At 41.5% G+C, this 13,256-nt stretch overlaps 1 protein-coding gene across 1 annotated transcript in view; it reads right to left on the reverse strand.

The window, feature by feature from the left end:
- LOC135509770 (myelin regulatory factor-like) overlaps positions 1–13,256 on the reverse strand; it is a 78,097-nt gene that overhangs the window by 8,213 nt on the left and 56,628 nt on the right. The window contains exons 4-6 of the mRNA XM_064930670.1: positions 2,442–2,500; positions 865–1,058; positions 116–153 (exon numbers count right to left, since the gene is read on the reverse strand). Coding sequence (XP_064786742.1) covers positions 116–153; positions 865–1,058; positions 2,442–2,500 — 291 coding nt within the window. The remainder of the gene's footprint in view (positions 1–115; positions 154–864; positions 1,059–2,441; positions 2,501–13,256) is intronic.

The raw sequence follows: 13,256 nt of genomic DNA on the forward strand, positions 1-13,256 counted from the left end.
GGGGGAGGTAAAGAGAGAGAGAGAGTAAAGAGAGAGAGTAGAGAGAGGGAGGTAAAGAGAGAGAGAAGGGGAGATGGTTTCTATATGAAATGTGTCAGTTCATCAGTAATCTCACCATAATGGCTCACTGTCTGCAGATCTAACTGCCAGTGGCTTGGCTCGGAAGACACACACATATAACACATCTGAGAGACGGAAGACTTGGATGGGCATCATCACAGCACTATAAATATATATACAGTGCCTTGCGAAAGTATTCGGCCCCCTTGAACTTTGCAACCTTTTGCCACATTTCAGGCTTCAAACATAAAGATATAAAACTGTATTTTTTTGTGAAGAATCAACAACAAGTGGGACACAATCATGAAGTGGAACGACATTTATTGGATATTTCAAACTTTTTTAACAAATCAAAAACTGAAAAATTGGGCGTGCAAAATTATTCAGCCCCTTTACTTTCAGTGCAGCAAACTCTCTCCAGAAGTTCAGTGAGGATCTATATATATATATGTGTGTGTGTGTGTGTGTGTGTGTGTGTGTGTGTGTGTGTGTGTGTGTGTGTGTATATAGTGAGTGTATATATAGTGAGTATAAATATATATATATATATATGTATATGTGTGTGTGTGTGCATATATATATATACTCAGTGAGTGTATATATATATATAGTGAGTATATTTAGGTCATATATATATAGTGAGTATATATATGTCTTTCCTGTCAGAGGTTTCTCTTTAGAGTCAACAGACCGTTGTATTTTACACCAGCAGGTTATTATTAAATAGATCTCAATATGAATAACCTGAATACATAATGTTAAATACACTGGATCAGGATCCCCTTATTCGTTAAGTACATCTACATCCAGGAATTTGACTGTGTAAGTTGAAGTACCTGTGTATCAACATCCAGTAGCCGTACAGCCTTATCGTTGACTTGAAGCAACATCTCCTGGGTCCAGATCTTCTCTTTAGAGTCCAGCAGCACCAGCTTCTTAATGGCATCGTCCACTGTGGCAATGGACTCTGTTTTGTCCATCATGAAGGTGGACAGGTGCTGTGGGGGGAGAGAGGGGGTGGGTTCATAACATAGTGGACTGTCACGGTTTTATAAAATAAGAAGATCAGGATTCAGTTTTAAATAAACCAGAAGAAGAAGAAGACCAAGAGGAAGAAGTTTATCAGTAATCTGAACATAGGAGCATGTCTTCCTGGGTCTCAGATTGGCATGATGTAACCATGATGCTCAGTGTAATTGATCCACTACTGAGTTACTCATTATGTTCATCAGGGATGATTCAGGCCAGTTGTTCACCAATCAACAACCACTTCGGCTTACTCTTACGAGAACTCATTTAGCAGATAAAGGCTATTTTTGGAGAAGGGTTTTATTTATAGTGATTGTGACCATGATGTGGGTTGTTGTACCTACTTTGGTTGAGTGTAATCCACTCTGAATAAGAGCGTCAGTCTAAAAAGTAATGCTAAGGTGGCGACACTGACTCCAGCTGTGCTCTTTTTTATGTTAAGGTATATAATAGTAAGTCATTGTGATCTCAACCCTGAGTTCGATACCTGTATTCAATCTGAACCCTCTAGCTGAGGTGAGAGAGAGAACCTCTGGTGGTAAATTAACTGTGTGTGTGTGTGTGTGTGTGTGTGTGTGTGTGTGTGTGTGTGTGTGTGTGTGTGTGTGTGTGTGTGTGTGTGTGTCCGTGCGTGCGCTCACGGTGGCTAGTATAACTATAATAAAAAAAAGCACCTTTGGCAGTGATTACAGCTGTGAGTCTTTCTGGGTAAGTCTTTAAGAGCTTTCCACTACTTTAAGAGACTGTATATATTTGTTTAAATAGCACCCCGGTTTAACCCCATCAAAATCCAAAATATATTTGTAAAATGTTGTTTACAAACTAGGTACAGCTTTAAAATATAGTTACAACTATTATTTTGATATCATGGACTATGGATAATAGCTCAATCTATGAATTTGAGCGTGGTTAAATTTCAGACAATATAATTCCGGACTGTGCCTATAAAGCCCACCTCTGACTCACCTCAGTACTCTGCCCACATTAGATACATGTTATGGTCGCTCTGATCACCTGATTGCCTTATTACGGTGCACTTAAATGGTATACCAACAGATATGAACCAAGTAGGGGCCAATCAACCTTTGTGTTTTAGGGAAGGGACCATAACACCTACTGGTAGTAAAGTTTAGAGCTTTTATAAATACATACTGCCTCATTTAAGTGTAAGACACACAAGACACCACATACAATTAGGGTTTGACAACCTGTTTATAAAGGAGAGAGAGAACAGAGTAGATTTGAGATTCTAGGAGAGAGAGAGGGAAAGAGAGAGAAGAGTAGATTTGAGATTCTAGAAGAGAGGGAATGAGAGAGAGAGAGAGAGAGAAAAGGGGAGGACCAAGTCTTACCTCCACATGATACTGAGACGTCTCCTGCATTATAACATTGGAGTATTTCTTCCGTTGCTCTGTAAAGTAAAACACAGAGGTCTAAGAGTGAGTAGGCTACTAATAAAACCCAAACACACCCACGGTTGAGTGGTAGAAAGACTATATTCATAGTAAGTGTAACCTGCCCTGGTTAATCATTGACTTCTGGTCCACATGTTATGTTGCTATAACCCTTGCTCTGACCCCCGCAATGACCCCTGATCTGACCCCTGATATGAGCCCCGCTATGACCCCTAATATGACCCCTGATCTGACCCCTGGTATGAGCCCCGCTATGACCCCTAATATGACCCCTGGTATGAGCCTCGCTTGGAGCCCTGGTATGAGCCCTGCTATGACCCCTGCTATGAGCCCCGCTTTGACCCCTGCTATGTCCCCCGCTATGAGCCAAATCATGACAAAACAAAAAGATAATTACTTGACACATTGGAAAAACAGAGCAAACTAGAATGCTATTTGGCCCTAAACAGAGTACACAGTGGGAGAATACCTGACCACTGTGACTGACCCAAACTTAAGGAAAGCTTTGACTATGTACAGACTGAGTGAGCATAGCCTTGCTGTTGAGAAAGGCCGCCGTAGGCAGACATGGCTCTCAAGAGAAGACAGGCTATGTGCTCACTGCCCACAAAATGAGGTGGAAACTGAGCTGCACTTCCTAACCTCCTGCCCAATGTATGACCATATTAGAGACACATATTTCCATCAGATTACACAGATCCAAAAAGAATTTGAAAACAAACCCAATTTTGATAAACACCCATATCTACTGGGGGAAATTCCACAGTGTGCCATCACAGCAGCAAGATTTGTGACCTGTTGCCACGAGTAAAGGGCAACCAGTGAAGAACAAACACCATTGTAAATACTACCCATATTTATGCTTATTTATTGTTCTTTTTGTACTTGAACTATTTGCACATCATTGCAACACTATGTATATATAATGACATTTGAAATGTCTTTATTCTTTTGGAACTTTGAGTAATATTTACTGTTCATTTCACTTTTATTAATTATCTACTTCACTTGCTTTGGCAATGTTAACATATGTTTCCCATGCCGAGAGAGAGAGAGACCTCTCACCACTCTACTATAACTACATTGTAAAGGTACTTTATTGTATCATTTCTACTTTATTGTATCATCTCTACTTCTGGAGTTTATGTCCCCAATGGGATCCATTTCCCTACTTTTGACCGGAGCCATACCTATAAATGAATAAACTTCCTTTTGGGAACAAATGCTGTATCTGAGCTGAACATTCAGTTCACCCCCTCATTCAAAACTATCTAATCTAACAAGATTTAAAAACGATCTTGACAATCTATATTACTGGGGCGGCAGGGTAGCCTAGTCGTTAGAGCATTGGACTAGTAACCGAAAGGTTGCAAGATCAAATCCCCGATTATAAAAATCTGTTCTGCCCCTGAACAAGGCGGTTAACCCAATGTTCCTAGACCGTCAATGAAAATAAGAATTTGTTCTGACTTGCCTAGTTACATTACTGCACCACATAGTTCTGGAAACTAAGATTTAAGCCATAAGGACCGTGGGGATGTGGGGATCAAATGTTATTTTGGTCACATTCACATATTTATAGATGTTATTGCTCCTGAAATGTTCCTCGCTCCAGCAGTGCAGTAGTATCTAACAATTCACAACAATACACACACATCTAAAAGTAAAATGGAATTCAGAAACATATAAATATTAGGATGAGCAATGTTGGAGAGGCATTGACTAAAGTACAGTATAATAGAACTAAAATAGAATAGAATGCAGTATAATAGAATATATACAAGACACAGTATATACACACAGACACCAGTAGAATAGAATAGTATATACACACAGACACCAGTAGAATATAGTATATACACACAGACACCAGTAGAATAGAATATACATACACACAGACACCAGTAGAATAGAATACAGTATATACACACAGACACCAGTAGAATAGAATGCAGTATATACACACAGACACCAGTAGAATAGAATACAGTATATACACACAGACACCAGTAGAATAGAATACAGTATATACACACAGACACCAGTAGAATAGAATACAGTATATACACACAGACACCAGTAGAATAGAATACAGTATATACACACAGACACCAGTAGAATAGAATACAGTATATACACACAGACACCAGTAGAATAGAATACAGTACATACACACAGACACCAGTAGAATAGAATACAGTATATACACACAGACACTAGTAGAATAGAATGCAGTATATACACAGAGACACCAGTAGAATAGAAGACAGTATATACACACAGACACCAGTAGAATAGAATGCAGTATATACACACAGACACCAGTAGAATACAGTATATACATATGAGATGAGTAAAGCAGTATGGAACCATTCTGACCAGTGTTCCATTATTAAAGTGGCCAGTGACTCCATGTCTATGTATATAGGGCAGCAGCCTCTAAGGTGCAGGGTTCAGTAACCGGGTGGAAGCTGGCTAGTGATGGCTATTTAACAGTCTGATGTCCTTGAGAAGGTGAACGGAAAGGCTCTGGAGCAACGAACCGCCCTTGCTGTCTCTGCCTGGCCGGTTCCCCCCTTTCCCGCTGGGATTCTCTGCCTCAAACCCTATAACAGGGCTGAGTCACTGGCTTACTGGGGCTCTCTCATACCGTCCCTGGGAGGGGTGCGTCACCTGAGTGGGTTGAGTCACTGATGTGATCATCCTGTCTGGGTTGGCCTCGGCTGGGGCCACAGTGTCTCCTGACCCCTCCTGTCTCAGCCTCCAGTATTTATGCTGCAATAGTTTATGTGTCGGGGGGCTAGGGTCAGTTTGTTATATCTGGAGTACTTCTCCTGTCTTATCTGGTGTCCTGTGTGAATTTAAGTATGCTCTCTCTAATTCTCTCTTTCTTTCTCTTTCTCTCAGGAGGACCTGAGCCCTAGGACCATGCCTCAGGACAACCTGGCATGATGACTGTCCCCAGTCCACCTGGCCGTGCTGCTGCTCCAGTTTCAACTGTTCTGCCTGTGCTGGTCATTTATTTTGAACATCTTGGCCATATTATTCGACCATGCTGGTCATCTATGAACATTTGAACATCTTGGCCATGTTCTGTTATAATCTCCACCCGGCACAGCCAGAAGAGGACTGGCCACCCCTCATAGCCTGGTTCCTCTCTAGGTTTCTTCCTAGGTTTTGTCCTTCCTAGGGAGTTTTTCCTAGCCACCATGCTTCTACACCTGCATTGCCTGCTGTTTGGGGTTTTAGGCTAGGTTTCTTTACAGCACTTTGAGATATCAGCTGATGTACGAAGGGCTATATAAATACATTTGATTTGATTTAGATGTTTTTACAGTCTCGGTCCCAGCTTTGATGCACCTGTACTGACCTTGCCTTCTGGATGGAAGTGGGGTGAACAGGCTGTGGCTCAAGTGGTTATCCTTGGTGATCTTTTTGGCCTTCCTGTGACATCGGGTGCTGTAGATGTCATGGAGGGCAGGTAGTTTGCCCCTCGTGATGTGTTGGGCAGACCTCACTACCCTCTGGAGAGCCCTGCGGTTGTGCGTGGTGAAGTTGCCGTACCAGGCAGTGATACAGCCCATCAGGATGCTCTCAATTGTGCATCTGTAAAAGTTTGTGAGGGTTTTAGGTGAAAAGCCATATTTCTTCAGCCTCCTAAGGTTGAAGAAAAGCTGTTGCGCCTTCTTCACCACACTGTCTGGTAGATCATTTCAGATAGTCGTTGATGTGTACGCCGAGGAACTTGAAGCTTTTCACCTTCTCCACTGCGGTCCTGTCGGCGTGGATATGGGATGTGCTCTTTCCTCTGTTTCCTGAAGTCCACGATCAGCTCCTTCACTTTCCTAGCCCCACTCTGCCAGGGCCCTCACCTCCTCCCTGTAGGCTGTCTTGTCATTCTTGGTAATCAGGCCGACAACTGTTGTATTGTCTGCAAACTTGATGATTGAGTTGGAGGCGTGCATGGCCACGCAGTCATGGGTGAACAGGGAGTACAGGAGGGGGCTGAGCACGCACCCTTGTGGGGCCCTTGTGTTGATGATCAGCAAAGTGGAGGGGTTGTTTCCTACCTACAGCACCTGGGGGTGGCCTGTCAGGAAGCCCAGGACCCAGTTGCACAGGGTGGGGTTCAGACCCGGGGCTCTGAGCTTGGTGGGTACTATGGTGTTGAAGGCTGAGCTATAGTCAATGAACAGCATTCTTACATAGGTATTCCTCTTGTCCAGATGGGATAGGGCAGCATACAGTGCGATGGCGATTGCATTGTCTGTGGATCTATTGGGGCGGTAAGCAAATTGAAGTGGGTCTAAGGTGACAGGTAAGGTAGAGGTGATATGACTTGACTAGTCTCTCAAAGCACTTCATGGTGACAGACGTGACTACTATGAGGCGATAGTCATTTAGTTCAGTTACCTTTGCCTTCTTGGGTACAGGAACAATGGTAGCCATCTTGAGGCATGTAGGGACAGCAGACTGGGATATGTTGAATATGTCCGTAAACAGACCAGCAAGCAGGTATGCGCATGCTCCGAGGACGCAGCTAGGTATACCATCTGGGCCGGCAGCCTAGCGAGGGTTCATACGCTTAAATAATGTCGAACTCACGTCGGCATGGATTCCGATTGGTCAGACCAGCATTGAATAGACCTTAACACGGGTACTTCCTGTTTGAGTTTCTGCTTATAATGAGCAAAATGGAGTCATGATCAGATTGCCCAAAGTAGGGGTTAAAGGTCAGTCATTACATGTGTGTGTCTGTGTCCATATTCCCAAAAACATTACTTTACTTCCTTGTCAATGCTGTGATAGTGATCCAGCCAATCACTGTTTGTTGTGTTGCTGCCAAGATAAATGTTGTTACTTTGGATCAGGGCAGCTGGCGGTGCTGGATGTGGGGACCTGCAGTCCCTCATGATGATGGGCAGCTGGCGGCGCTGGATGTGGACCTGCAGTCCCTCATGATGAGGATGGGCAGCTGGCGGCGCTGGATGTGAACCTGCAGTCCCTCATGATGAGGATGGGCAGCTGGCGGCGCTGGATGTGGGGACCTGCAGTCCCTCATGATGAGGATGGGCAGCTGGCGGCGCTGGATGTGGGGACCTGCAGTCCCTCATGATGAGGATGGGCAGCTGGCGGCGCTGGATGTGAACCTGCAGTCCCTCATGATGAGGATGGGCAGCTGGCGGTGCTGGATGTGAACCTGCAGTCCCTCATGAGGATGGGCAGCTGGCGGCGCTGGATGTGGACCTGCAGTCCCTCATGATGAGTTAAAAGTTCTCTGCTTTGGAGTATTAATGTATTCATTTTTGGTATTTTGGTATTTTATTAGGATCCCCATTAGTTGTTGCGAAAACAGCAACTACTCTTCCTGGGTTCCACACAGAACATGAAACATGTTTTGCTTTATCTGATTTTTTTAAACCAGGTTTGCTGTTTATTCGAGCAATTATGAGATGGAACAGATGGCTCTATATAATACTGTACACTTTCTTGAAATTGTTCTGGATTTGGGGACTGTGAAAAGGCCCCTGGTGGCATGTCTGGTGGGATAAGTGTATGTGTCAGAGTTGTGTGGAAGTTGACTATGCAAACAATTTTGAATTTTCTACACATTGTTTCTTATAAAAAGAAGAAGTGATGCAGTCAGTCTCTCTTCAACTCTCAGCCAAGAGAGACTGGCAGCATAGTATTTATATCAGCCCTCTGATTACAATGAAGAGCAAGACATGCCGCTCTGTTCTGGCCCAGCTGCAGCTTAACTAGGTCTTTCCTTGCAGCCCTCGACCACACGACTGGACAATAATCAAGATCAGACAAAACTAGAGCCTGCAGGACTTGCTTTTATGAGTGTGGTGTCAAAATAGGAGAGCATCTCTTTGGTTGGCTCTAGGCAGACCTAATATTTAATGCTCAACTGCTTTTCAAAGGAATAGCTGGATCTCCACTGTACTGTACTAAAATATAAATGCAACATGTAAAGTGTTGGTCCCATGTTTCATGAGCTGAAATAAAAGATCCCAGAAATGTTCAATATGTTCAAAAAGCTTATTTGGCTCATTTGGCAGTATGTCCTGGCCTCACAACCGCAGACCACGCCAGCCCAAGACCTCCACATCCTGCCTCTTCACCTGAATCATCTGAGACCAGCCACCCGGACAGCTGATGAAACTCTGGGTTTGCACAACCGAAGAATTTCTGCACAAACTGTCAGAACCCGTCTCAGGAAGCTCATCTGCGTGCTCGTCGTCCTCACCAGGGTCTTGATCTGACTACAGTTCGGTATCCTAACTGACTTCAGTGGGCAAATGCTCACCTTCGATGGCCACTGGCACGCTGGAGAAGTGTGCTCTTCACAGATGAAATCCGGTTTCAACTATACCGGGCAGATGGCAGGCAGCTTGTAGGGCGCGCAGTTCGCTGATGTCAACATTGTGAACAGAGTGCTGCACAGTGGCAGTGGGGTTATGGTATGGGCAGGCATAAGCTACGGACAATGAACACAATTGCATTTTATCAATGGCAACTTCAATGCCCAGGGATAATGTGATGAGACCCTGAGGCCCGTTGTTATGCCATTCATCCACCGCCATCACCTCATGTTTCAGCATGATAATGCACGGCCTCATATTGCAGGGATCTGTACACAATTACTGGAAGCTGAATATGTCCCAGTTCTTCCGTGGCCTGCATACTCATTAAACGTGTCACCCATTGAGCATGTTTGGGATGCTCTGGATTGATGTGTATGACAGGGTGTTCCAGTTCCCACCAATATCCAGCAACTTTGCACAACCATCGAACTGGAGTGGAACAACATTCCACAGGCCACAATCAAATGAACATACAGCTGTCATAGGTTTCGGACAGAATCAGTATCATATGTCATGTTCATTACCATATGTCATGCTCAGTATCATATGTCATGTTCATTACCATATGTCATGTTCAGTATCATATGTCATGCTCAGTATCATATGTCATGTTCAGTATCATATGTCATGTTCAGTATCATATGTCATGTTCAGTATCATATGTCATGTTCAGTATCATATGTCATGCTCAGTATCATATGTCATGTTCATTATCATATGTCATTATCATATGCCATGTTCATTATCATATGTCATGCTCAGTATCATATGTCATGTTCAGTATCATATGCCATGCTCAGTATCATATGTCATGCTCAGTATCATATGCCATGTTCATTATCATATGTCATTATCATATGTCATGTTCAGTATCATATGTCATGCTCAGTATCATATGTCATGTTCAGTATCATATGTCATTATCATATGTCATGCTCAGTATCATATGTCATTATTATATATCATGTTCAGTATCATATGTCATTATCATATGTCATGTTCAGTATCATATGTCATGTTCAGTATCATATGTCATGTTCAGTATCATATGTCATGTTCAGTATCATATGTCATGTTCAGTATCATATGTCATGTTCAGTATCATATGTCATGTTCAGTATCATATGTCATGTTCAGTATCATATGTCATGTTCAGTATCATATGTCATGCTCAGTATCATATGTCATTATTATATATCATGTTCAGTATCATATGTCATTATCATATGTCATGTTCAGTATCATATGCCATGTTCAGTATCATATGTCATTATCATATGTCATGTTCAGTATCATATGTCATTATCATATGTCATGTTCAGTATCATATGTCATGCTCAGTATCATATGTCATGTTCAGTATTATATGGCATTATCATATGTCATGTTCAGTATCATATGTCATGCTCAGTATCATATGTCATGTTCATTATCATATGTCATGCTCAGTATCATATGTCATTATCATATGTCATGTTCAGTATCATATGGTATTATCATATGCCATGTTCATTATCATATGTCATGCTCAGTATCATATGTCATTATCATATGCCATGTTCATTATCATATGTCATGCTCAGTATCATATGTCATTATCATATGTCATGTTCAGTATCATATGGTCATGTATCATATGCCATGTTCATTATCATATGTCATGCTCAGTATCATATGTCATTATCATATGTCATGCATGTTCTCAGTATCATCATATGTCATGTTCAGTATCATATGTCATGCTCATATGTATCATATGTCATGTTCAGTATCATATGGTCATTTCATTATCATATGTCATGTTCAGTATCATATCATATGTCATGTTCATTATCATATGTCATATATCATATGTCATGCTCAGTATCATATGTCATGCATATCATATGTCATGTTCATTATCATATGTCATGTTCAGTATCATATGGTCATTATCATATGCCATTATCATATGTCATTATCATATATCATATCATATGTCATATCATATGTCATCAGTATCATATGTCATTATCATATGCCATGTTCATATGTCATCATATCATATGTCATGTTCAGTATCATATCATATGTCATGCTCAGTATCATATGTCATGTTCATGTTCAGTATCATATGTCATTATCATATGTCATGTTCAGTATATATGGCATTATCATATGTCATGTTCAGTATCATATGGTTCATTATCCATATCATATGTCATGTTCAGTATCATATGTCATGCTATCATATGTCATGTTCAGTATTATATGGCATTATCATATGTCATGTTCAGTATCATATGGTATTATCATATGTCATGTTCAGTATCATATGTCATTATCATATGTCATGTTCAGTATTATATGGCATATCATATGTCATGTTCATTATCATATGTCATTATCAGTATCATATGTCATCATACCATATGTCATGCTCAGTAATTCCCCTTTAATTTTGCGTCTGGCCCTTTAATGCACATTCCTCACATTAATGTGCTGCAAATACCTAGCGAAATCCTGTCGCATGTATTCCAGGCATGTGTCTAGCGATGGTCCTGTACGGTTGCTGCTCATTTCATGGCAAAGTTTACAAATAATAGACACAAATTATACACTTCCTCATGAAATACTTCATGAAATACTTCTCATGAAATACTTATTCATGAAATACTTCCTAATGAAATATTTCCTCCTGAAATACACTTCTGTCAGGTAAGCCTACTTTGCACTTAACATTTCATAGAGAAGGTTTTGGGGAAAGTATTTCTGTCAACCTACAAGATGGGGGGGGCAATATTTCTGGAAATGAATTGTCAGATATTGTGATGTCAATGTTACATTGACTAGATAGTAGTTGGGAGCTTGTGGTATCTAAATAATTGTGAGATTTGTTTAAGTCAATTTGTGGTGGAACGTGACAACTGCATGTACTTTCAGAGTTGTTTGGTAAGCTACTCATAGGTGGGCTGCACACTACTGGTAGACGGACCTGTTATATGCATACCCTGGCTTCTGGGCCTGAGTAACAGGTAGTTTACTTTGGGCATGTCAGTCAGAGAGGAAGTGGAGAAAATAGGGGCCTATCCCAGAGAGGTTATCACTCCCCATAAATATCCAAACTACAGTCACTATATACTGTATCTATCAGTCTCTGTAAATATCCTAGATGACAGTCACTATATACTGTATCTATCACTCTCTGTAAATATCCTAGGCTACAGTCACTATATACTGTATCTAACCTATCACTCTCTGTAAATATCCTAGCTACAGTCACTATATACTGTATCTATCACTCTCTGTAAATATCCTAGGCTACAGTCACTATATACTGTATCTAACCTATCACTCTCTGTAAATATCCTAGGCTACAGTCACTATATACTGTATCTAACCTATCACTCTCTGTAAATATCCTAGACTACAGTTACTACTGTATCTAGCTTATCAGTCTCTGTAAATATCCTAGGCTACAGTCACTATATACTGTATTTAACCTATCACTCTCTGTAAATATCCTAGACTACAGTTACTACTGTATCTAACTTATCAGTCTCTGTAAATATCCTAGGCTACAGTCACTATATACTGTATCTAACCTATCACTCTCTGTAAATATCCTAGACTACAGTCACTATATACTGTATTTAACCTATCACTCTCTGTAAATATCCTAGGCTACAGTCACTATATACTGTATCTAACCTATCACTCTCTGTAAATATCCTAGATGACAGTCACTATATACTGTATCTAACCTATCACTCTCCATAACTATAAGACAGTTACTACTGTCAATGCAGTCCCATAAATATCCTGGTCAGTCACAATAGTGCACCATATAGGGAATAGTATTTTGCTCTGGTCAACAGTAGGGCACCATATAGGGAATAGAGCTCTGGTCAACAGTAGGGCACTATATAGGGAATAGAGCTCTGGTCAACAGTAGGGCACCATATAGGGAATAGAGCTCTGGTCAACAGTAGGGCACTATATAGGGAAGAGAGCTCTGGTCAACAGTAGGGTACTATATAGGGAATAGGGAGCCGTTTGGGAAGCAGTGCTCTGTGAAAGCCGAGCCCCATCATGTATTATTGATGATTGACATTTAAGCCAATCAATTCACAGCGCTGCTGCTGCTGCTCTGTTGTCACACCGTAGGAGGTGAAAAGATGTACAGCTGGGGACTGCAGACTAACAACCTCCGAGACCACTGATAGGAACTAAACGCTATCACCACAGCGTATAGTGGAATGGGTTGAGAGCTTCAAGTTCCTCTGGTGTCCACATCACCAAGGACCAATCATGGTCCAAACACACCAACACAGTCGTGAAGAGGGCACGACAACGCCTCTTCCCTCTCAGGAGGCTGAAAAGATTCGGCATGGGCCCTCAG

Source organism: Oncorhynchus masou, chromosome 22, assembly GCF_036934945.1.
Source record: "Oncorhynchus masou masou isolate Uvic2021 chromosome 22, UVic_Omas_1.1, whole genome shotgun sequence".
NCBI classification, from domain to species: domain Eukaryota; kingdom Metazoa; phylum Chordata; class Actinopteri; order Salmoniformes; family Salmonidae; genus Oncorhynchus; species Oncorhynchus masou.